A 27,229-nucleotide genomic window follows, 5' to 3' on the forward strand; every position below is an offset into this window, starting at 1 on the left:
CCTCGAGTCCAGTGATGTGAGCTGACCTCAGTATCAGCACCGAGGGGGAAGGCGCGAGATAGTCTGATTAAGGGGCATAGGTGATTTCCTACAGCCAAGCTACATAGGAACAAAGTGAAGAAAGGTGAGGGACAAGTGAAGGTTCCAAAACCATACATTTATCCACTAACCTGTTGAAGAGATCAGAGTTCGTTAGCCTGGAGAAAAGACTAATAGATACATTCTTCTAGAAGCTAGTAGATGTTATGAAGACATTGATTTTTATTTAATACAGAAAAATATTCCTAATTATTAGATCTATTCAACAATGAATTGGGCTGTCTCATTGGAATAGTAAAGCCTCAGCAAAAGGATAGATTACCATCAGCAGCAGTGTGCTAAAAATAAATTCCTACAGTGGGCTGGAAATTGCATTCACTGTGTTTGAGGTTCAGGTCAACTCTCAGAGAGATAATAGCTGCTTTCAAATATTTTTAATCGACACGCTTCCTTTTCAGTAGGACCCCAATACATTGCTACCGCAAGAGGTCTAATTTTTAAATAGAATTTAAGCGCTTCTTCCATTTGGGGTTTGGCTTTTCTGATCTGGGGAGAACCGTAGATTAAGCATTTTTTTTTTTTTTTAAGCAACCTATGTGCCTTCATTTTTTATATTCCAATATAACAATTCTTATCAGTTGTACAGAATTTTGAGCCGGTATTTCTATAAAGCCAGACTGTTTGTGTTTGAGTTGTGTTAACTTTGGGCAAAGTTCTATTTAATCATCTGTAAATGGGGATTAATTGTCATCCCAACCTCATAGAGTTATAATGAGGATTTAACACATCTGTGTATGGATAGCATTTAAAATATAACCTGGAAGAGTAAAGCGCTCAGAGCACTTTAGCTGTCACAGCATTATTATTGCCCAAGAGTGACTGACTCTTGTTTTAACCATACGGCAAAATCAGCTTCCATCCTCATCATCTGGGAACTTTCCTGAACTCTTAGCTGACAGCATGTTTCCTCCTCTCTCAGCATAGGTCTTCTGCCCCATGGATTTCCAGAGATCATCCTGACTGTTAGAAGGGAGTATTAAGACATTTACTTGGAAAGAAACACCAAGAGATTTCAGGGACTGCTTCTCATGAGCAACCTGTAGGCACTTGACCTTCCTGCCTTCATCTCTGTCAGCCCAAACCGCCAACACCTGAGTTGCGTCCAATACAAATTCTAGACAGTGACTTCTCCTGCTTGAGAGACACCACCCGTCTGATTTCTGCATGACAGAGCCAGTGAAAGTGATAGAGTAGGTATTATAGTAGTTTAGGAGGTAGAAGGCTGGTTTCTTGTCTCTTCTTGTACATGTACAACCAGTAAGTAATATTTACTCAGCTCTAGTTTTCTTCTGTAATTAAATAGATCCTACTAGAAGATAATGGCCAATAGAAGTTTAAACCGTCAGAAAGAGACTTCTTGCTAAACAGCCTTGAAGTGCATTATTACTCCCCTGTGACCCTCACAATAGTTGTTTTCTTTCACAGTCCGATACTGATTCAGCGCTAGCCATTTTTATTTCAATGTCTTTGTTTTATTCATCTGTATTTTAAGCATGTATTTGATATGTCAGTCATTGATCTGTCAGCTAAGTATTAGAATATTGTTCTATTTTAAATTTCCAAAATTGGCTATAGCCTAGAATTCTTAAGCCTTTGATTCAGTATTATTCCCTATTTTGTGTTTTTATTATGATCTGAATTATGGTGAGTTAAAAATAGCAAACAATCTTAGCAAAGTAATTTTTGGATAGGTATTCATTCTTGAAAAATTGCTATAAGTGAACTGTATCTAAGCCAGTACAAAAGACTTTTTATACCAAGAAATAGGAAATATGTAGTCTGTAAATAATTTTAAATGTAGGACATGTTGTGGTCTTCTGACTTTTGATATTTTCCAAACTTGTTCAGAGAAATGGTCTTTTTTGTAGATATTACAAATTTAACGACAGCCTCCTGAGTCTTTAAATAGTGGGAGGTTTGTATCTGTGTATCTTTTTTGGTACAAATAAGCCAGAAACAACTGTTGTTATATCCCCCATATATTTTGATAATAGATTATGTCTGAAAACATCACTGACAGGCTGTCCAGTGGTGCTTATTTTATAATATGGATTCTTGGGCCCTATCCCAGATGGGCTAAATTAGAATCTCTGAAAATGGGATCTGGAGCATGTGTTTTTTAAACAGGTGATATTTAAACAAAGTGTGAGAACTACTGCTCTAGTTAGTCGTCAGAAGGGAAGATTTTTCTGAGTATTTCTAACAATCCGAGCCTTCTACCAGGTAGTTATTGTAACTTACTACATCACATACTTAGAATGCTGTTTATCCAACACACGTCACTTCCTGTGGAGAATATCTTTATTAGGAAAAATTGCATCACAATTCCAAAATCTCGGTATAGTTGGTTAAGAGAGAAACTTCTCTTAAATATAAAGTACATGCTAAAACTACACAGTACACTAGGAAAAATCCTTCATCCAGATCTTTCCTACATTAGACTCAAATCTAGGTTGTTGTAATTAATGACTTGACAATAACTACAATAATTATTTTAAATACTAACAGGTAACTGAGAAAACATCTGTAATTTGTCAAATAAAAGGAAAAATATAATTCAAGTAGTTTTATCCTTTAAGGGTATATAAGAGTAGTTGATAGGACTAGGAGATCATTTTAAAATTTATTTCATATATAGAGTCATGGAAAACGCCATTCCTTTCTGTTGAAGAGCTTACCTTGTTAAAAGGGATTTTAACCTTGTTTGGGAATCATAGTCACCCATGGAGCTCTTTAACACTCAAATGTCTCATCCCCATCTTCTGAGATTTTGATTCAGAGGCTGGGGCACATCCCAGGTGTTTGCTCCCAACATGAAGCCAGACTGAAAAACATCGCTGTACACAGTAAAGACATTTAAGGTATAATGCTGGCTTTTAAAATATTTCTATCCAAAATGGGCTAAAAATAAAAATATTTGGCTTAAGAAGGGTTACCTTTCACTTATTTAGGAATTTTGTGTACCCAGAATGGTCCATTCCCCATATTTTGCAAGAAGGTTGGACTTTTATTAAAAGACAGATGCGGGTGGCGCCTGTGGCTCAAGGAGTAGGGCGCCGGTCCCATATGCCGGAGGTGGCGGGTTCAAACTGAGCCCCGGCCAAAAACCAAAAAAAAAAAAAAAAAAAGACAGATGCAAGAGATTATTGACTATACTGCAGGCCTGTCATCTAGGATGCCGTTACCATACTAACTCCATGGCTTCAATTGGATGGGCTTAACAATTTTTCTTTTCTTTTCTTCAAAAATAGCCAGCATTGCAAAAATTTGTAGTGCTGTGGTTCATCTATTTCATCCAGTAGTCATCAGGGGTCTACCTATGCCAGGCACAAAAATTGGAAATTTGGGGGCATGTGCAAGGCTACTATGTTAAAGTCTACAGTTTACCATAGAGACAAGTTATTTAATGAGTGTTATGAAAGAAGAGAATCATCTTTCCTTCACATTAAAGTTTCCTGATGAAAAAACATACCTGTTCTGTGGCAATAAGCTATGGACGTATTTGGTCATATGAAATGCCCGATTTCCAGTGACGTTTAGTTTATTATATCTCAGACAAGAAGCAGTATAGTTAAAGTTGCACCTAAACCATCAACACTGTTTTGCCGTCTTACCAGCAGCTTATTTAGGTCAGCAGTAAAAAAGCCTGGAGAGTGAGTGACGATGAAATTGCAAAAGGCGTTTTCCACAGCTTGTTGAGAATTGGATATTTTTTCTTGCAAGAAGTGGTCCAAAGCCTGGTTGGTGCCAGTTCTGGTGAATTCTATGGATGACAGTTTCTAAGTCCGGCCTCTGTAGTTTTAGCTGAGTTGTTTGTGGAGAGCACTGTCTTGCAAGAGGAATGGCCTCTCTTGACCAATCTCAGCTGCTTAATTTGCATTAAGCATTGACCAGGTGTCATGAAGCTGTAGAGCAAGGGTCCTCAAACTACGGCCCGCAGGCCACATGTGGTGGTGTGAATTGTATTTGTTCCCATTTTGTTTTTTACTTCAAAATAAGATATGTGCAGTGTGCATAGGAATTTGTTCATAGTTTTGTTTTTTTTTTTTTAACTATAGTCCAACCCTCCAACGGTCTGAGGGACAGTGAACTGACCCCCTGTTGAAAAAGTTTGAGGATGCCTGCAGTGTAGTGAATAAAAGCAGCACTGCATCACCAGACACCGTTAGCTTTTTATTGATGAATATTTGGTTTTGGATTGTGTTTCAGCACTTAATCTGTACCCAGCCATCATGCCAAAGACTTGTGATTGTCAAAAAGAAACCATTTTTCATCACACGTAATAATGTGGGTGTATGGAAATGATTCGCCTTTAAGTCATGACAGCAAAGAAAGGCAAATTTTGAGATGATTTTTCTTCTGACGCTTGTTGAATTCATGCAAAATCCATTATTCAGCTTCCTTACCTTGCTGATTTGCTTCAAACAGTTCAATATTGTTGAAATACTCACATCAAACCTTGCTGCTAAGTCACACATAGGTCGAAATGGTTTATGGATTCACTTCTACTACAGCTTTCAGCTCATCGCCATCCACTTTGGCCTCAGATCACCCACGTGGCTCATTTTCAGGATTAAAATCACCGGAATGGAACTTCTCAGACCATCCACATACTGTGCATTCATTAGCCACCTCCTTCCCAAACGCTTGGTTGATATTTCGGGCTGTCTGTACTGCACTGGTTCCACAATGGAATTCATATTCAAAAATAGCACGAATTTTTGACTTATCCATGGTTTCAAACAAATTACTCTAAAAAATTTTTGAAAGATAATCACAGGTCAAAATGTGTGTTGGAAAGAATGAGGATGTACCTTAACAATAAAAAGAAAAAGAAAAAAACAAGAAGTGTCAAAAGTGAAATGTCAGCTGTATCAACCGTCAAACTTAGAACTTAAGGAAATCGGACATTTCTTACTTAATAACCTAATAATTTAGGAAAACACTTAAGGACTAGGGTTTATTGATAGAGGAATAGTAGAACTCTGGTTTGGTTTGGTTTGTTTGAGGAGAGAGGGGTGATTTCATCACAGACCTATATCTCTGTTTCTCAATTAAAGGCTTAATAGTCTTTTGAGAAAAGTATTGGCTCAAACTATTCCTAATTCTGGTTTGAATAGCTGGCAAAGGTAAAATAAACTGTGAGTTTAGTTCGATGGCTTTATTGGCCCAGTTTGGCAAAACAGACTTTTGATCTTCACTTCAAGACTTCCTTCACCATTTTTCCCTTACTATTTTGACAGGCTGCTACTGTTTATAATGATAATTACAGTTTCATAACTTGCATTTTATAGCATTACAAAAATCTTTCAAATACATTATGACATTTGAAATTTTCTTTTTTTTTTTTTTTTTTTTTTTGTAGAGACAGAGTCTCACTGTACCGCCCTCTGGTAGAGTGCCGTGGCGTCACACGGCTCACAGCAACCTCTAACTCTTGGGCTTACGCGATTCTCTTGCCTCAGCCTCCGGAGCAGCTGGGACTACAGGCGCCCGCCACAACGCCCGGCTATTTTTTGGTTGCAGTTTGGCCGGGGCTGGGTTTGAACCCGCCACCCTCGGCATATGGGGCTGGCGCCCTACTCACTGAGCCACAGGCGCCGCCCTGAAATTTTCTGTAATTATCTAAGGTGCCTGTTTTCACTAAACCCTAATTTACAGATGGCAAAACTGAATTAAGCAAAGGTTGTGTTCCCTGCCTAAGATCACAGTCAAGAAATAGCAGCGCTAGGACCCTGCACCCTCCTGGTTCCAGGAAGCTCTTCTGTCCCTCAGAACTTGACTAGACACAGCTCCTTTATCTTCAACATGAACATTTCAACTAGTATATAATCCAGTTGTATTTCCATGGTGCAGTGTCCTTATTTTAATCTACTACTTGAATAATATTTTCAGTCATATTGTAAATTACCCCTTAATTTAAGTAATAAGAAAACTTTACTACTAAATAGTAGTAATAAAAACTTTAAATGCCCTCCTAAATTCCATATTATAAACATTTTGTGTCATTCAAATAAATTTTACAAATTAATACAGCCACATTTTCTCTCTCCTTCCTTCCCATGACTCTTTTTGTTTATCCTCATGATGTCTGTGGCTGGAACAACAGTCAGAAATTTGAAAACTTCCTTAGTTACCATCAGGATACCTGTCAGGGACACAAAACTTGGCCTTCTTAGGTGATATGCCTAATCACCCATCCTACACCTTAAAATCAAAGGCATACATTCCACTTCCAAATACCGACTGGAATGACAGATGAATGCATGTGTTATATCATTTCTAGCACCTTAAAGTCTTAATAAAGTATGCTATTCATTTTTAATAAATGCTTTTTCAACTGATTTAGAAATACTCAGTCTCTTACTTTACAGTTTACTGGTTTAGGTGTTACATCATCAAAGGCCATTAGAACAATTTTGTTGGCACTGAAAGGAACACAGGAACGTTCAGTGTCTGTCTGTGGCCTCTCATACTTCCTGATATGTTAGGCGTTCAATAATCTTGGTTATAGTAATCGACTTTGAAATTTTCAACAATTATGGGTGGCTTTTTTTTTTTAAGAACATTATTACCAATTATTGTTTGTGTATTTGTTTTGAATTTCACTTTCATTGTGCCTTATAATGAATGTGCTAGTGAGTTGTTTTGATAAATTTATTTATTAGGAGCATATTATCCATTGAAAATGAATATAATTTTTTCAGAGGTATTTTTTTTTTTTTTAACCAAATCCAATCTGCTTTGGAAGAATGTTCAGCTATTCTCTGATACAAACTTTTTTTTTTTTTTTTTTTAGGTACCACCATAGCACTCATTATTCTTGCCCTGGGATTTCTGCTATCGGCACAAGTTTCCCCACACATCACTTTTAAACCAGGAGCTCCGTCAGGTCAGAACACTACATGCTCAAGATACAGGTGAGACTTCCTATTTTCTTCTTCCTCAACCTAACTTTGGTAACTTTCCCGTTTGCTTTGAACTCTTCTAAAATTTAAAGAGAAATAGGAGCTTGCTGAGTGCATTCTTAGGAGGCAAGGGAAGAAACAGGAATGGTGGTGGGGAAGGGCCACCATGTGCAAAGGTGGGAGTGTAAGGAATCAGGGAAAAGGTGAGTTTTTAGACACAATTTTGGAGCTGTTTCTCTGGAAGTTAAAATTAGTGATTGATTACTGAATCTAAGCAGGAATATAGTGAAACTATTTTCGACACAGTGGCCTCGAATCCCAGGTGAAATAAATAACCATAATCAGTAATCAAACTCTTGCAAGATGCACGTGTCCTCTGACTATTCTGACAATCTTGATTGACTTCACCGGCATCCCCTCCATCATTTAAACAGAAAAGAAAACTTCCCCTCAGTATTATGTCTCTTTCTGGGGGTCAAGAAGTAGAAAATGATGATGGTAAAGAGTGAAATATTCTAATGGTGACTTCAGGCCTAAGAGCTCATTAAGTCTAGTGGTGGAGTCTCTGTGAGATCAGTGGATGGCGGAGTGGGTGGAGGGCTAGATGGGCTGAAGGATGCATAACTGGAAGATCAAATGGCGGAACAGAGCAGTTCTTATATTTAACAGCAGAGTTTTGAAGTTTCTTACTTAATTTTAGCCATCAAAAGGGCTAACATATGGATAGAGTAAGACCTAGCTTTTAAAGAAAAAGTTACATTCCTTTAGCCTTGACTTGCTAGGCACTAGTCTCAAATCGATGGGTAAATGATTTATTAAGTCAAACAGTTCTTTGTGAAATTAAAACATGACATTTATTATACTAAACTCTGCTTGGTATCCACCTGGAACTTCTAATTGAACATGAAGATAATACGTTCATGGCTTCTAGTAAGAATACAAAGGAGGAAGATATGTATTATTATGCCTTTCTGGTCCCAAATTGAGATATCTGCTTGTCTTTGGAAAATTGACAAGTATAGCACCTCTTTTACCTTACTAAAAAGGTTTTTTAATTTTTTTTGCTTATTGGATTACTGATATTTATCGTCCTTTTCTTGTTCTAAAAAGACTTACTATACTTTGTCTTAATAGAAGAAGTTAACCTTAGCATAGACTATTTCTGGATGTTGTGATCTTTATTTGGACCACCCCCCTCAACTGCTAAAAAGATGATAGAACTATTGCCCAAATTCTGTTCCATTCTGCTTTTTTTCTTGATGGTCATTTTCTGTAGGTTTTTAACATAGCTACCTCTAACAAATTATTTTTAAAATTACGGTTGTTTTAGCAACATAGAATATATTCCAAATCTAATGTCTGTTTTAGATGCTGTGTTCACAGTAAGACTCATAGGCCATCAAGTCAACTAAAGGCAGAAAAATATCTGAAGAATATTAGTAAATTTTTATGAACTTCCGATACAGGAAAGGAATGATTGTAAATATTTTGTGGTTTACATAAAGAAATAGTTTTCTTGACACTGACTTTTAAAGTATGAACAAACATTTATCACCTAAGTATATCTCATCACAGAGCAATTTATGGTTATCAGTCTGTTAATCCTGTGGTCCTTCTAAGCTAAGGTGTTATCATCTACCTGATATTTCAATATAAAATTGTGATGATGTGAGAGAAGCCATACAGCCTAGTTTTATTCTTAACATAAAAATAGGTGGCTATTTTTGAAAACAGTACCAAATTTCTAGGTGCCCTTTGGGAGGCAGTTTGTATGAAAAACATTTATTGGATGCCACCTTTCAGAGGAACATACTAGACTTTGTGGTGATTTAATAGTATATATTTTAGTATGAGTTATTTTACAAAATATAACTGCAGTCCCCTTACTGACTTTGTGTTGTTAAAACCATCTATACACATTTCCCCTTTCTTTAAGTCAAACATGAACAAGTTGCATAGTGCCTTAGGATAAGTAATGCCTGTGTTGTAAATGTAGGGAGTATGCTTTCCCCAGGGAGTGATGCATATAGGAAAATTTAGCAAATAAGACAGATTTAAAAGGAGAATTGGTTTAATAATTATGGTAAGAACATCTTGTACAGTTGATGGGGCTGCAAATTGTTCTTTGTTTTGGAAAGTAGTATGGTTCTCCCTAACAAAAGGTAAATGCCTACACCCATTAACTCTCCATGCTTAGACTTGTAGAAATCTGTAGACTGCAGTGATGCACACCTAATCCATTCTGACTAGAGTTGAAGATTTAAGAAAGTGGGTAGTTTTTCTTTATTTTAATTCAATAAGTATTGGTTCCATACCAGGCGGTATTTTAGGTTGAGGCCAAAAATATTAGGGTTTGGGGATATTACTAATGACTTCCTAAGAGATTGACTTTCATAAATAATTCCCAGTGATAATTTTCCCTTTTTAGAATAATTTTTTTATTTCAGCATATTAGGGGGTACTCATGTTTTGTTTACATAGTTTGTACAGATAGAGTTAAAGTTGTAAGTGTGCCCTTCACCCAGATAGTGTGCACTGTACCCACTAGGTGTGAATTTAACTGTCCCCTCCTTCCCCTGCCCCCAGCTGGACTTTCATTGAGATTGACTTCCATATGTGCACTTCAGTGTTGATGGGTTAGTCATAATTCGGTGTTGAGTACATGTTTGTTTCTCCATTCTTGCCATGCTTCACTCAGCAGAATGGTTTCCAGTTCCATACAGGTTATCACAAAAGATACTAGATTGCCGTTGTTTATGGCTGAGTAGTACTCCTCGGTATGCACATACCACCTTTTACTTACCCATTCACATATTGGTGGGCACTTGAAATGTCTGAATGTAGGTGTCTTTTTATATAAAATAACCTTTTTTCCTTTGAGTATATATCCAGAAGTAGGATTGCTGGATCAAATGATAGGTCTACTGTAAGTTCTTTGAGCTATCTCCATACAACCTTCCATAGAGGTTGTACTAGTTTACAGTCCCACCCACAGTATATAAGTGCTTCTTTCTCTCTGTATCCATGCCAGCATCTGTTGTCATGGAACTTTTTAATATGAGCTATCTCATTGGAATTAGAGGTTTTGATATGCATTATTTCACTGTGGTTTTTATTTGCATTTTTCCCCTAAAGATTAGAGATATTGAGCAAATGAATTCGTTGGCCACTGGTATATTTTCATTTGAAAAGTTTCTGTTCATGTCTCTTACTCACTTTTCAGTGGGGTTGTTTGGTTGTTTCTTTCTGATTCCCTTGGGTTCTTTGTACATTGTGGTTGTCAGTCCTTTATCAGATATATAGCGTGCAAATATTTTCTTTCATTCTGTGGTTTTCCTATTTGCACTTCTGGTTCTGTCCTTGGCTGTGCAGAAGCTTTTTTAATTTGATCAAGTCTATTTGTTTATTTTTATTGCTGTGATTGCTTTTCAGGTCTTCTGCATGAATTCTTTCCCTAGGCTGATATCTAAAGAGTTTTTCCAACATTTTCTTCTAGGGTTCTTATAGTTTCCTGCCTCAGGTTTAAGTCTTATTTTCCATCATGGGTTAATTTTTTGAGTGGTGAAATGTGCAGATCCTGTTTCAGTCTTTTACATGTGGTTATCCAGTTTTCCCAGCACCATTTATTGAACAGGAATTCTTTTCCCTGGTGTATGTTTTTATCTGATTGTCAAAAATGAGATGGAAATATGGGATGATCTCATCTGTGGGTTCTCTGTTCTGATCTATAGGTCTATATGTCTCTGGTTTTGTGCCAGTATCATGCTATTTTGGTTACTTTAACTTTGTAGTATAGCTTGAAGTCTGGTAAAATGATGCCTCCCATTTAGTTCTTATTAAATAAGGTTGCACTGGTTATTTGGGGTCTTTGTAGTTCTATATGAAGCATAGAACTTTCTTTTCTAGATCTGTCATACATGACATTAATATTTTATGAGGATTGCATTTATGAGTGATTGTAAATCACTTTGAGTAGTGTAGGCTTTTTAACAATGTCGATTCTGCTGAGCGTGGTTTGTTTTTCCATCTGTTACATCCTCCATAGTTACTTTCTTCAGTGTCTCCATAATTCTCCCTGTAGTGGTCTCTCACTTCCTTTGTTAAGTACAATTCCTAGGTATTTTATTTTCTTTGTTGCTACTGTGAATTTTATTACCTGTTAAATTCTGTGAACTGAATGTATTAAAAAACATCTTTCAGATCTGCTTTTAACAGATAAAACTGCATACAAAGATAAAGGTGGAAGCAAGTTACTATAGAAAATGTTCAGCCACCTGTATAAAAGTTGTCACTGGGTACCAGCCGAGTCTAGAAGAAATAATTCTAGTGTGGGTATCATCTGAATCATGTATCTTTATGAGAATATGTACACATATTTCTAATAGAGCCTTTGGCTCCACACTCTGAAATTAATGTTCAATTCCTCTCATTTTCAATTAAACATTTGCTTATAAGACTTGTCTAAGCTTTGAGGGATTGAACTTTTTCCTAGGTAACCCTTCCCTCAAATACTACACTTTATTATTTATAATATGATCTCAGTATATGCAAATCACTATTTTAATACCCTTAAAAACAGCCAGACATTTCCTAAAGTGTACACATGTAGAATTTTAAGGTACTTTGCCCTGGGGTTTTAATCTCATTCATTCTTCATGTACTTAAATATATTATGAAGCACCTACCATAGAATTATACTAAGGATGAATTAATTTGTAGAAATGCCTAAAATGGTGCACTCAACAAACATTTTAATCATTGTTAGAATTAATAAAGCCTATACTAGGAAATGAGATTGGGATGATAGGACTCAGAGAAGACTATCTTAAGAATGTTTGAACTGAGCTCTGAAGAGGAGAATGGGGCACAGATAAAGGTGGTGCCAGGCAGTAAGGAACTTGGCAAGTCCAAGGAACTGAAGAAGAATAAGATACGATTATTAAGATGGGCTAGTGCCAAGTCATCCAGAACCATGGAAGTTTTTGATCTTCAGTCCAAGAACATGAACTCAATGAGGAGTTTTAAGCAGGAGAGCACCTTGACCAAATTGTCAATCCTAAACTGTCTCTCTGGGGGTCTGGATGTACAGGGGTCACAGTACAGTTCTAGAGTTGTCCATTAGACAAGCAATAGTTACCTGAATTATAGTGGTGATATTGGAGATAAACAGGTAGACAGTACATTTAGGAGAAAAAAATCAAAGGGGATTTTAAAATACGTAATTGATTAACTAGCCCAGGAGTTTGAGGTTGCCATATGCTATGATCAGAGCACTGTACTGTCCAGGTGAGAGATCGAGACCCTGTCTCAAAAAGAAAAAAAATAAAATGATAGTGATAATAATAAGTAATTTATTAACTATGAGCATCAAAGGAAGGAGTTTTTGGATGGTTCCCAGTTGCAGTAAGAGCAGCAAAGTAGAATAGATCATGGAAATGAGATGGGGTAATTAGATGAGACAGGATCATGGATATAATTTTGGACATGTTGAATCTTAGGTGTCTGTGAAATGTCATCAGAGGGGTACTGATTTGGGAATACTGGCCCTAGTACTGAAAGAGTTCTGGAACAGGAAATGATTATCCATACATGATAATTAAAGCCATGGACTTGAGTGGCATCTGGTTTATAGCCAAGATCTTTACTGAGACTCTAGCTACCTTTGCAGTTCCCCTAGTAATTTACCAGTCAGATGGACAGCCCTGCCCCATTCTTCATTCTTTCTTCCCCAGCATAGAATCACAGACTGTGCAAACCGAAGGCCTTTAAACGTAACCTAATTTCCAACCTCTTTCTTACTCTTGAGCAAACACTGAGATCCAAGTAAGTCTCATTCCTTTCCCCAGGGCCCACTGACTGTTTATTCTTTAGACTTCTCTTGTCTAGTCCCCATACGGACCATCTTATTTTAGCTCCCATGGTTTTTCAGGACTCTTTGTTAACATGAAAACAATGACGCAAAAGCTTCTCTTTCTACTCCTTTCAGAACCTTCTTGGATTTTGCCTTGGACCAGGGACACAGTTTGTCAGTTAAGATGCTTGTACAGTTAGGTAATTGTACTAATTTAGTGATGATGCCTGGCATGTTTCCTCCTCAGTGGAGTTCTAATTATAATTTAGACCCTGCTTGAGTAGAAATCGATAAAGACACTGTATCTCTAATTATTGTACTTTTTCTTTTAACAGTTGCATACCAATGCCTATTTGGTACCTGATGAACCTGACCCCAGAATAAATAGTACTGTAATATTACAAGAAACCTATGTGTTTACATATCATTGTACAAGTACCTAACAACACCTTAATTGCGTTCTCTGCATGTTTTTTCATTATATTTTCTTCTTTTGACGTTTGGCTGGGACAGATGTATTTGCTGCATTCATTGCGAGCCTTCGTATATTTCCCGTCTCTCCCATGAGGACAAAGGTAGCAGCCACCTTTTTTTGATAAGCTTCTCAGTGCTTGTCTCATAACTCTTTCTTTTGGTTCCTTGTGAACCAGTCCTCTTGTAACCGTGCCTTAACATTAGTTGCACTTGTGTCCACAAAGATTCTTTGCCCTTGTATATTTCCTATGATGACCCTGTGCCTTTTGGGTGCACCTTCTTATGTTTTCTTCACAGAGCTGTCATGCTAAATATTTCAAAAAATATTTCCTTTCCGATTGTTTCTTCAAACAACGCTGTAACCAGTGGCTATTTGTTTCTGGAAAAATCACATATGAACTGTATGCTGCAATGTCAATGATGTTAAAGAAAATTACCAGGGGCCAAAGCTCAGTTCCTAATATGTTCTCACACATTTATCAAGTGCATGAAACCTGCTTATAAAAATGGAGTATATCAGGCTTGTTATCTGTCACCTTCAGATCTTCATGCTGTCTTTGGAACTAACTTACTAATTTCACACAGAGAGAGAAGGCAAATCTTTACTAGATGGAAAGGTTCTCACCAATGCTGGCCTGAGTTCTAGAGGTAAATGCCTTTTATCCCCACGAACAGTACCAACTGTGGTTATATTCTTTGGAAGCAAATCAAAAGCCAGGAGGATTGTAGGTAAACTCTGTCCATGGTGGTCCCTATTCTGGGCTGATCCAAATGACAATTCTGAACCAGTCTTTTTACAGTCTCAGAGTCACTACTGTAATTTCTCAGAAGGTTCTCTGATTTCCTAGCACGTGGCTCTACTGCAAAACAGTAGTTTGTAAAAGAATCACACAGAAGATTCACTGCAATTCCATACTTCCCAGGCTTAGTTGGTATGCAGTCTAAATGGACAATGCCTATGGAATTCCTCATTGACAGTGACAGACTCATGAGGATTGCAGTAAAGTGAGAGCTTAGGGCGGCACCTGTGGCTCAATGGGTAGGGCGCTGGCCCCATATACTGAGGTTGGAGGGTTCAAGCCTGGTCCCGCCAAACTATAACAAAAAAAAAAGTCGTTGTGGCGGGTGCCTGAGTCCCAGCTACTCAGGAGGCTGAGTCAAGAGAATCACTTAAGCCCAGGAGTTGGAGGGTGCTGTGAGCTGTGACACCACAGCACTCTACCAAGGGCAATAAAGTGAGACTATGTCTCTACAAAAAAAAAAAAAAAAACAGTGAGAGCTTATTTATAACCATATCCCAAAGCTCTCGAACTCGATCAAACATGTCACACTGTCTGCAAGCTTCATGTGATGTAGCATCATCAGACCACAGACATTTCAGCAGGAGGAGTTTGATTCTGTATTCTGAAAACATAGCATTGTAAACTGGTAAATTCTCCTCGTTGAAAAGATCTCAGATATTGTCTTTATTTTGCCAGTACATGCCATAATTTAGAAGAATTTGAGTAAGTCTTAATATTTTTCTTTTATAAAATAACCAGAATTTTAGATGAATACATTCTTACCTAACTTGGATTAGAGATGCAGTTTCTGATTTATAAACTTGATAATTATACTCACAGTTTCATTTTCAGTAAATTGTTGGAAAGCATCCCGTGGAGTTTGGGTTCTATTAGTGATCATACTCCTGGTTGAGTCCTCATGATATCAGCCAATTGCCATCTCTCCTGATGCTTTACCAGCTGTGAGTTCCATGTTATTCCTGATGGGCCCGTCATCTGAGCCCTGCCTCGGGTGCTTTAGTTTTACAACCCGGCAAGGTCTTCTCCTCTTGGGCTCCATATTTTGCATTTCTTCTTCATCAGCATTATCTTCGTTTTCCTCTTCACTCTCTTCCTCAGAACAAGTAATTTCATGTTCCACCTCTGAATTCTTCTTGTTCACTATCTTAACAAGTGAAAATGTCATCATTTTCTTCAAAATCTGACACCATCAGTTCTTCTTCTATTTCAGCTACCAAGAAATTATATTGCCTCTCACCATATTTATTTCTGTAGCACAAGAAAAAATCTTATTCTTTGCTTGACATAAATGGATTTGTAGAGCTATCAGATATTCTGTATTTTCAGTTATACAAACCTTGATCTTTACCAAACACAAATACACTGCTTACTAATTTCACCATGTAAAACCCTTAGAAAAAAAATAGATCACAGGCTTTTCCTGGAAAGGAGACCACAACTCGTCACTGCCAATGAGAAAAGTGTTGAGAACTGCTGAGCTAGGAGTGCTGACATGCAAAAGTGTCACGGACAGGTGGGGAAGGGTCTAGTAACAAAAGTCATAAATGGTGAAACTGCAACTTCCCACATAAACAAATACACAGCTCCAAACCAGGGTGGGGCAGTCCCTGATCCCCATTGGTGTGTGACTGTTAGGAAGAGTCTTACTCAGAGTCATCTGTAGAGGTTCTTAGAGCCATCTGCCCCCCTTCCCACAGGTCCGCCTCACCAGGAAAGAAGAGTGTGATTTAGAAACACTCCCCAGGAGATGCTAATCTGTCTTCTGTTAAGGACCACTGCCATAATGCTTCAATTTTTTTTAATAACTGCCAGCTTTGTTTTTGTCTTCTTGACCCTTGTTAAACCAAGAGTACGAAGATCATCAGTGTGCTTCTTTTTCTATACAGTGGTATTTTCATGTTTTCCTCTTCAGATTGATAACTGGCTTCATCCCTTGTCCCCCCTGTAGTGGTGACGCTAGTTTTGGGAAACAGTATGCTCGTCATTAATTAGTTCTTCAAAGTTCATTCACAAGAAAAATAATTTTGCATTTACACCATCTTTTCTTCTCCTTTTTCTAGCCTCATGTGATTTAACACACATCATTGACATAGTTACTCTAAGACTGTCAGATTCAATCATAAAACATTTATGCAACCTTGGAAATATTCAAGAACCCTACTAATCCCTGTTTTTTTTTCCCTCCTATTATTTGACTTCCTGGTGATAATGCATTTATTTCCAGTAATTCTTAGCAGCTTGACAGTGAATATAATATACTGTGAATGGGATTTTCCATTTTTATCAAAAGTTCTTTTTTCGCTGACTAAGCTCCTTTAAAATAAACCTGTTTTAAATTAGAGTTAAATTAAACCCTGATGGTACAAGCTAATATGCCTTGAGGTTATAATTAATAAAATGAAGCAGAAAATAATGTGTTGACTAATATCCACAAACCCATTTGAGATGAAGGTAAATGTATATAAATTTAGTGAAAAAGGAAATGGAAGTTGAAATAAAAAGCACTCATGACATTATCCTGTGATCTTATCTTCAAATAATTGTACATATCTTTTGCTAAACTTAAATATCCCAGTGCTGAATTTGACACCTCGAGTGGAGGATTTTATCATGATGAGCAGATTTCATTTCTATTCACCTGGACGTAAGAGCTTCTTGAAGGAAGTTGGCCATTTATGGGACATACTCATTGGCCTTTTTATTTCGAGGCTATGGCTTTTGGCCAAGGACTTGCAAATTCTCCACAATGTCAAGGTTCCCTATCCAAACCTTATTTATTTTCCGTGGTCAACAAGTGCTTTGGGGGAAGCCAGAAAGACACAAAGCAGGACTCTAGATTAAGCGTACTTAGAATAGGGAAAGATCATTTCAGGGAGATAGAACATTAGGTCGTGTGTAGTCCTAAGCCATGAATATGGCTTCTTCCAGGAACTGAGTTATAAGCCTGTGTCACAGCAAGCAGGAGAATGGCACAAAAACAGACTGGATAGCCAGCTGGTGACAGAACATGTGAGGACCTCGTGAACCATAAGAATTTTGTATGTTGAGTAGATTTGTGTTTTAAAACAATCAGAGTAGAGAACTACTTAGAGAAGGACAAAGGGTGATGAAGGGAGATAAAGTAAAAAAGGAAAACAACTGGGAGTGTAGGCAAGAAATAATGCCACCTTCATGGTGGCAATGAGATAGACGTGAGATGAGAAAGAATGACAGACCTCAGTGGTTAGTTAGATGACAGATAAGAATAAATGCTTTACAAACAGGACACTACTTGGGGTCAGAGAAATATTCTCAGAAACATGATTTCAGGGAGAGAAATCCAGAGACCCTTTCCCCTCCTCTCCAATTAAATATAAAGCGATCGCATAATCAGAGCAGTACTTAATGTTTTCTGTCACTTACATCCTTTTTTGAAATGTCATCTTCATTTCTTCTTGAACTCAAAACACTTTTGAGAAAAGCTTTTCTGAACTTGTCTATTTAGGTCAGAAGTAACACAAAAAGTTAAAAGGGGGAAAGAGCATATCTCTGATAATCCATAGGCCAATATTCTCAGCCTACTACTCTGGTCACTGCAGAGAACAAATAACACCAACCGAGAGTTGGTTCATATTTTGAGTAAACCCACTTAACATAACATCCCCATTTTGTTCTACGTAAACAAAAGGAATAAACCATCCAGAACTACGCCCATCAGTAGACTGTAATCATAACTTCTGGGGTTTCTCCTTCTAAGAAAGGCCAAAGACTTTACAGAAATTATAAATACTAAATGAATGAGGCCCCTAAAAAACTTAATCATTCTATAAGTTTAAATAAAATCAAAATAACCTTCTTTTAAATCATATTAAATGAATGGTGAAAGCAAGTCAGTTATTAACATTTAATTGATGTTATTTATCATCACATTGTAAAAGTATGTTACACAGTCCTTAAGTATGCTTCCCCTCTCTGAATGGTAGAAAAATAACTATTGCTATAGACTTAACTTTTTTTAAAAAACAAAGAATGGCAACCTACTTTCTCTTCAGTGAAAGTAATTTTGAAAATTATTATTTGATTGGCTGGGTTTAAATGGATAGACAGATGAATGAAGGGTTGGTTTTGCTAAGGTAGATGGTACTGGCTAAAGACATTTTTTGTGGTATAATTTTCACCTTGAAATTTAGGTATATGTGTTAGAAAATTTGGCAACACTTTGTTATGAAGTGTGTGCTACAAAAGAGTTGATGGTTTGGAAAACCTCCACACATTTGTTACTTCACAATTCACTTTTGGTATTGGCTACCACATGACAAGTGATGCCTTCTGTGGGCCTCTTGGCAGACTGAGCAGTTCAAGCATGGGGCTCCTTGGACGTGAACCATTCCTGTGACTCTTTCACACTGTTGCTTAGTGGTAACAGATCCGTGTTTTCCTAATATTGGTAAATAATTAATAACAAAGAGGATGGCATGTCACGTGTCTCTGGGCTCATAACATCCAGTTACATAGTAAATAAATTAGAAAACTAGAAAAATGAAATCACATATCCTAAACAACCTGGTTTTAGTAGCTGACAGGTAGCTCAAGAAAAATGCAAATACATAATTACAAAACACTGTAATAAAGGTCGATGGATGGACGTATCATCATGGCCTGGAAGCCATCACGGGAGGTTTCACACATCAGGGTCCTTAACAGTCACATTTTCTATACCCCTTTCTAATGTATTTAACTGGATAAAATAGGTTTTATAAGTAAAAAGGAAATCAACTCAAGGGAAGTACAGTTGCCAAAATGCTTTTAAAAATAAATTTCTTACATAGCAATGTAGTACTTCTTGATTAATATATTAAATAACAGATCTAGCTGCAGGTCTAATACCATAATTTCAAAACCATGATGAACATAAATGGTATTTGGAGATTTCTACAGCTACTAAATGGGATATAAAAATATGTTATTTCTGTGGTTGCCAAGGGTTTATTGCCTATATTTATAATTGAAGGAAATGCTAAATTTGAGTAAAAGGTTAATGAAATACAGATATAGTTTTTTACTTCCTCCAAGTTTACAGGTCCCAGAGGAGTGAACCTGGTATATTTGCTCTTCTGGGGAATTGTAAAGCTTGATACTGCTGGAGAGAGGGAGAGCAGTCATGACCAGATGAGGCAGAAGGGGAGGCAAGACCTTGGACACTAGGTCAGGACTGGAGGGAGGAAGGAAGCCATTCAACAGCACCAGGCAGGGGAGTAACACGCTCTGAGGTGAACTTTGTTCTGTGTGAGTTTGGAGGTATGGGTTGGAAGGGGGAAAGAAGCCCTAGAGAAAGAGAACAAGAGCCTGGGATTATTCCATGATGGTGAACTTGAAGGCAAGGGGATCTCTGGAGATACTAGGAGTAAACTGGTTAAATGTTAATGGCAAAGAGATAGGGGAAAGGGAACAGTTCAATTTTATAGATATTCAGTGGGGATTACATGATCCCAGTCAATTTATAATACCTGCGAGTATGGTTAGGGTATAATTCTAAGCAGGCTTTTTATTTTAAAATAATAGTTTCTGTTCATTTAGATACCTTATCATACACAGGCATCATTCCACATTCTTTTTGAATGTTATCTTATAATACCCTTAAACTTTCATAAGAGGAATATATATCATTATCAGTTTTATGATAAGAAAATGAAGGCTCAGAGAATTTATGTAACTTGTCTAGAAAGATGTCCCTGGTAAGTTGCAGAGCCACTGTGTTAGGTCACCTCCTTGCCTTAGACTGATGACCTTTCTTTGAATACCAGTCAATACTATTGAAATTCTATGAGTGTTGTCAAGAGACACTAAGTATCAGTCCCAAAAAGCAAAAGAAAAGGCTTAAAGTTCCACATATTGAAGTATAAGTTATTTAAACACCAGGTTTTTGTCTTAAAATACTCCCCTGAAAATCAAGTACCAAATGACAACAACCGTTATAACCAGAGAACCTTACTGAAATTCTACCCCTGCCAAATGTACCATTTCATTGAACTCAGACATATTCAGTAACTGCTAAGGTTCATAATGTAACTAAGATGAAGTTCTGGGTTCATGCACAGATTGCTAGACAGATAAAGATCGAGAAACTGTTTTCTTTAAAATTACTTGTGATCATTTTCTCAGTGACTCTAAGCTTGGCATCGTGCGAGGTACCTTTATTAAACATCATGCTATAGTGGGCTAAAGAAAGCTTATACACATTTCTAGGAGAATCATTTATGAAAAGAAAACCATGTCCCGCTTAAAAGTATAAGGACTAGGGTGGCATCTGTGCCTCAAAGGAGTAGGGCGCCGGCCCCATATACCAGAGGTGGTAGGTTCAAACCCGGCCCCGGCCAAAAACTGCAAAAAAAAAAAAAAAAAGTATCAGGGCTAAGTTTATAAATCCCTGTTTTAGGCCGTTACCAAATTCAAAGATGACTCACTTTTTTTCTCCTACGCTTACCTTTGATTAACTTTAAAAAAGAAATGTGAGAGGTTTGGGGTATGCTGACAGAACAGTAAGTCATAGAGATGGCATACTGTGACCATTGTTCACTTTCCAAGATAATGCCAAATGACATTTAGATATCACCCACACTGGTTCAGCCTTCTGCTAGGAAGGTGCGATTTCTTTATTTTATGAGAAGTATGTCTATCTGTGGAACACAGTAATAGAGCAGGGAAAGGAGGTTGCCTTTAACTCAGCACCACTGTTTATGAACATAACTAGACAACTACTTCTAGTGAGCAGGATATTCTGATCCTTTTATTGCTTCCCAAGAAAAAGCATTGACAGTGGGAATGGGTCAGCCATAGGTCTGTTATCTTGAGCCATAAGTGTGTTATCTAAAGGCCCCTTTATTCTCTAAGCAATGCTAAAACGTTAAGCGAGCCAGTAATTTCTTGAGGCAGATTTTTCACAGGAGTTTTGTAAGCATTTTATGTTCTACTTCTTACTCTGTGGAAAGTACATGTGCCCTTTAGTCTGCCTTAAAATTGATGAAAGCCACATTTTTTATAGGATAATAGTAATAGGGCGTTAGGCCCATAAGGAAATTTCAGCAGTCTCCAGGTACCAGACGCTTGTTCATTGTTACTTCTCCTTTGTAAACTCTGTTATGTCTGGTGAACATACTAATTCATGTGACTCACACTATTATTACCAAGACACTATTATTTACCAAACTAGTTACCTTCGCACACTTTCTAACAAGGCGTGTTAGGTACTATCAGCAGCCGCCTTGTGCATCTCACCTTCCCCACACTCATGCACAGCTGTGTGGTAGTTCCTTCTAAACCACACGCTTCCTCCTGCAATTGAAAACAGATTTTGTAAAATTTTCCAACATTCCATTATTGTGAGACTACAGGGCATAAAATATTCATAAGACATTGTTCCTGTGTCCCAAAGTTTTGGCTTGTAGAAGAGAAACAGGCTTGTATACAATTGCCTATAATCTGTATTTTAACACTAAGTTAAAGATCTTTTTTTTGTAATTCTTCACACAATGAAATAGATGGTTCTGTGGTTTTTAGAAGGTAAATTGTGGAAATGTATTTTTAAACCACGTAGGAGTACTTAATTTTCAGTGATCAGTGACTCAAAGCTCAGCATATCTTAAGCATTTCATGTTATTAGGGAGCTGATAATACAAATTCATCCTTTAGCCGCTGCTTTTCACTTTACGCATCTAGCGTAACTGGTGTTTTTCTACACACGTGTCTGTATTGCATTATCAGAGTCATTGTGAAGACCTGTTACTCCTTGGCATTTAGCTTGCAAGATTATGTCCCTCCTGTGCTAATGTCAGCCTAGAACAAATTTTTTTTGAAATGTTCTTAACCAGCTCACAGGTAAATTGATAAAATCTCTAACCTTTCCATTCCAAAAAAGTGCGCTGCTCATTTTTATAATTATTAATGTCACAATTAAGTCATTGCCAGTTCAGAGTCAGAAGTTAATTTTTAAAAATTCATTTGCCTTTTGTTTCATTTTCCTTAAGCCTAATATGATTTTTATCTAACAGTCTATTCTGATTAGTCTTAACGAATAGAAATTAAACTTTTTTTGTAGAGAAAACTTAGTAAATTAGTTCTTACATTTTGGAAGCAAATGGAATATTTACTTATTTTAACTGATTAGTGTTTGTATGAATGTTTAAAATTGTGAGGCCTAAATATTTAACTCTTCCAGATTTTTTATTTTTATCATTGTAAGATTGATACGTTATATGGCAATAGATACGTTCACTAAAGTTTAGTGTGATAAACATTTGAAATTAAAGATAGTAACCACTAAAATAACAAATCTTGGCCTATGTAATCAAATCTGGAAGGAATATATATTTTCCTTGTTTATATAAACTATATAATTATGTGCTGACTATGGATAAACTAATACATAAGTAAATATAAGTGTATGTTTAAATGTGGGGCAATTAACATACTAATGCTAGAACAGATTCATATTATATAAATGTATATGTTTTGGATTGCTATATATATGATTAGAATAAACTTCAGAAATCCAAATTATTAGTATTATCACTTTTTGTATTTGGAATTCCAGTGTGTACCAAAGTGATCTTGCATTCTTATGCAGACTGACAGGAAGTGCATGGCTCGGTTCAACCACAGAACTAGAAGAGGAATTAATGCTGTATTTCTTTTTTTACTTATATTTGATTAATATCTAGAGGTCTCCTTATTGTACTTAATACTTAGATTGTTGAAAACTTTGTTGGTATAGTAGAGGAACTCATAATTTTAAAAAGCCATTCACCTAATTATGTATTAAAGTAATGACTCCCTTTTGGTTTCAGAAGCAGCCTATTGACAGAGCTATTCACATCTAGGTTAGTATGGAAGGCTTCCCAGAGCTGAGCCATCAGGAGGTGTTGGAATATTAGCCAGACCAAAGCAGGAGCGTGACATTCCTGACAGAAGGGTAGCATGCACACTGAATAAAGAGTGAGCTTCACTGCAGTTTGAATTGTGTTTTTAAGGAAAATGTGCTAAGGTACTAGAATCCAGAGATTTTAAGCTGCGGGATTAAAATAAAATTATATACACTGATATCAAAAACTGAGGGAAAAGACATTACCAGTTCAAGAGAATAATAAAAAAATAAACAGCTTTCCTGAAAGCTCACCAGAAAAAAAAAAAAAGAAGAAGAAGAAGAAAGAGTGGATAGCTATGTAATTCTGGAAGTAACCCATGATTGTCAAGATCTTTGAAGGTTAAGGTGTTAGAAGACAAAAGCAACAAATTGAACAAATACCAGAAAAGGCTAAGAAATTTACACATAAATCAAACTCAAATAAACATGAATCTATGAGACTCCAAGAGGAGACAGATTGGTAATTATCCTGTCAGAAAGAAATCGGAGCAATAGAAATTGTAGCACTAAAAAAAGAAGCTTAACTGCTCACTTAACCCCATAAGGAAGAGTCACAAAGGAACAATTTACCACCTCAATCAGAGAGGCCCTGAGTTAACACAGAAACTGTCGGAGTTAACACAGAGACAGTCGTGAACACCTCAAAGAACAGACCCACAAAGCAAAGTCACCGTGGGAGCCAGAACAGTCGTCATCCTTGTCATTACTGAGCTTGGGTCTCAGAAATGAGAGGCAGTGCCCAGCCAGGGAGGTTCAGCCATTTTGTGGTGGGTGAGCTTAATGGAATGAGACATTAATTCAGAGTCGTTGGTCACCTTTTATGGGATCCCAGTAACTTGAAGGAACCAGTGTGTTTGCTAAAATATTACATTCTCCATGGCACCCAAAGACTCCAGGAGAATCAGTATTACCAACTTGCAGTCATATGTACACAGAGATAGTATTAGGGACTCTTGGCCCCTTTTCATTCTTTCATTTCGCACCTGTTACTGAATGCTACCCATGCTCCAGGAACTGTATTGTCCTAGCTGTTAAGGAAACAAAGCAGGAAATATAGCCTCTCACTAAGAGTAGGAAATATCTTGAAAAGACGCTATTTACATGTTGAACAACCCACACCCAGGTGTGTCTTTAGAGAGAGGTTGAAACTTGGGTAGGCTTGAGTTTAAAGATATAAATTTGGAAACAAGCAAAAAATACTATTAGTAATGGTGTTAGGCTGTATACAACAGAAGAACTCCAAATAAAAGTGGCTTAAGCAAGAAGAGTTTCTCTCTCTCATATAAAATAATTTCCGGGGCAAAGAATTTGGAACCATTGTGGCAAAGTAAAAGGACAGGACCTGGATCCCCGACGACAGGCGTCCTTCACAAATTCACCCCACGGTCCAGGATGGTGGCAGGAGCTCGGCCAGCATGTCTGTGAAGCACACCAGGCGGAGGAAGAGTGCATGTAAGGACTTGACCACTTCCAGTTCTCAACACAAAGTAGAGCCAGAGAATTGTTAATTTTATGGGACATTTATGAATGGTTAACAGCAGGAAGGACGAGCCAGTTAACCAAATAGGGCTTCACTTAATTGCATGGTTTAGTTCTCTTTATAGTCATTAGAAGTCTAAGGTCAGCTTTGCAGGTGGCAAGAAAGGTGGTTGTCTTAAACATTCTACCTCCAGCTTTGCAAGAAAGAAAGAATCATTAGTATTGCTTTTATTTGTCTTATGTCCTTCGACTTTAAAACATTGCTGTCCTTTGTTGTGTTTGTTTAAAATGAGCGATCTGCTCATCTGCTCAAAGGGAATGGTCACGACAGCGCCATTTATCATGTGGTTACCATTGTGCCAGCCACTTTACTAAGAACTTTACATGAGTTCCCTTTTATCTCTCAGCAAGACTGACATAGATGCTATTATTTCGCCCATTTTACCAGTGACACTGAAGATTAATGAAGTTAAGTGATTTTTAGAAGACAAATGGCTGTAGCAAACAGTAGAACTAATCCTTAACTTAGAAAGATAGCTCTGTCATTTTCGAGAACCCCTCTCTTAACTATTCCCCTCTTCATTCTGAAATTTACTTAGTTAAACAGTGCTATTCTCCTGTTGCCCAGGGGAGGGTGTCACATACCCTTTGGGAAGCAGACAATAATTCCTTATGATCAAAAGCCAGTAGGCCTAAAAATACCTATGTTGATTTATTTCTACTAGTTCAGTGAAATTGAAATTCTTTTTCTGAGAATCCTTTTTCAGAAGTTATGGTCTATTTGGAGCTTCAAGTGTTTACCACCTTGGTTTTCCTTTTCTGTTGCTGTTGGGTTTTTTTGAGATGAAATCACTGTTGCCCAGGCTAGAGTTCCATGGCATCGGTCCAGCTCACAGCAACCTCACACTTCTGGGTTCAGGCAGTCCTCCTGAACAGCCTCCCAAGTAGCTGGACTACAGATGCCTGCCACATCACTCAGTTAATTTTTTTAGTAGAGATGGGGTCTCACTCTTGCTGAGGCTGATCTTGAACTCAAAATATTCACCTGCTTCAGCCTCATAGAGTGCTAGGATTACAGGCATGAGCTACCATGACCTTGCTTTTCCTAGGAGCAGAATGATCTTGTCCACCTGGTTTCAAATATGAGCATCTAAGTTGAATGATTGGTTTGTATTTCATTGTGTTTATTTGTTCTGGATGTTTTAAGGTTACAAAGGTAGATGAAAATGGGAAAAGTCCTGTAAGGGAAGAAGCAAATATAGATGAGATGCACTTACAAAGTAACACCCTTTAGGCAAGTTAGGCTGTATCTGTCTACTCATATGAAAAAATGAAGACAGTGAATGCTGTTCTCTTCTCTTCTAAGCTTCCTCCTCTAGTTAGGGAAATGGACCATACATGTGAAGACCTAAATGTTTTCCTTGCAGAGAAGAATCGCTGTATGCTGACCTTAGTATTTTGATCCACCCTTGACACCCCTTTACTAATTCCTTTTGGTTTCCTCCACTTGCAATTCTTTTAATTTCATGAAATTCTGTGAGTATGGCAGGGTCTAGTTCTAACACACTTGCTTACACTCAGCGTGCTTAGTTTCTGCCTTCGAAGGACAGGATGATACCCAGCATGACTCCCGAGCAATCTCATTTCATCTCCATCATAGGACACAGCTTCCAAATCAAACATCTCTCCAGGGCTCCAGGGGCCGGTTGTTTCTCTCACCCTCCAAGCAAAACTCACTTTGTCCTTCACGTTCAACTTACAATTTTCTATGAAAGTCAGAAAGCCTTACCAGCCACTGTGGAAGAAGTGATAAGCCGAGCGGTCAGTAATGTCTTTAGATTTTGTTGTGTGAAGCACTGACAGTGTGATAAGCCTAGTGCCAGGTGTTGAAATGTTTGATTAAAAAAAACACATTTGGTTACCCAGGTTCTTTCTTGGTGCATGGGGAGATAATTGGGTAACACTGAAATACAGAACCATCAAAATACAGAACCATTACCAAAGCAAACTAATAAAAATGGGTCCCTGGAAGAGAGGCAATTTATAAGTTTTTGCTCTGATAGGTTAAAAAAATATGGATTGCTCACTTTAAAACAACCGATGTGTTTATGTTGACGTAAGAAAAAGTATTAAAGGCAATGTGACTGCCCATATAGAAAGAATGCAGACAGTAAATACTCAAACTTCAGTTTGCGAAACTCCACCCAGTAATAAGTTAATTCTGAATAAAAATGGATTCCCACTTCTAAATTCATCATCCAGAAGTTATTTTTTACTACTTATCAAGTATGTTGGTTTAATTTTTCTTTTTGATTTTAAGTCACACATTTACATAAATCCATATTAAAAACTGCATAGTCTTTAAAATTCAGTTCATCTTAGGAGGAGTTATCTAAAGCATATTTTAATGGAGACAGAATTCTTATAATCTTTCAAGCAAAAATTAACTACTTAAGAAATGTTTTCTTCTTTAAGTATTTCTTTATCTTCCTTTTAATTTCCGAAGTCCATGAGAGTCTCAGACCAAGAATTAAGTTCATATCTGATCTGCCTCTCTCCGTACACCTGAAGTAGCCTGGAGCTATGTGTATAACTGTAGATCCAAATATGCTTACATGAGTTTGGTCTTCCTGGAGACTGAATACAAAACACTTAAGCTACAGACCCTGCACTTTCTTCATTGATTAAATTATACTGTTCTTAAAAAGGACACCAC

General features: G+C 37.3%; 1 protein-coding gene across 1 annotated transcript in view; it reads left to right on the top strand.

The window, feature by feature from the left end:
- SLC2A13 (solute carrier family 2 member 13) overlaps positions 1-27,229 on the top strand; it is a 361,921-nt gene that overhangs the window by 247,662 nt on the left and 87,030 nt on the right. The window contains exon 6 of the mRNA XM_053557369.1: positions 6,899-7,019. Within this exon, the coding sequence (XP_053413344.1) occupies positions 6,899-7,019 (121 nt within the window). The remainder of the gene's footprint in view (positions 1-6,898; positions 7,020-27,229) is intronic.

The sequence above is a fragment of the Nycticebus coucang genome, chromosome 12 (assembly GCF_027406575.1).
Source record: "Nycticebus coucang isolate mNycCou1 chromosome 12, mNycCou1.pri, whole genome shotgun sequence".
In the NCBI taxonomy this organism is placed as follows: domain Eukaryota; kingdom Metazoa; phylum Chordata; class Mammalia; order Primates; family Lorisidae; genus Nycticebus; species Nycticebus coucang.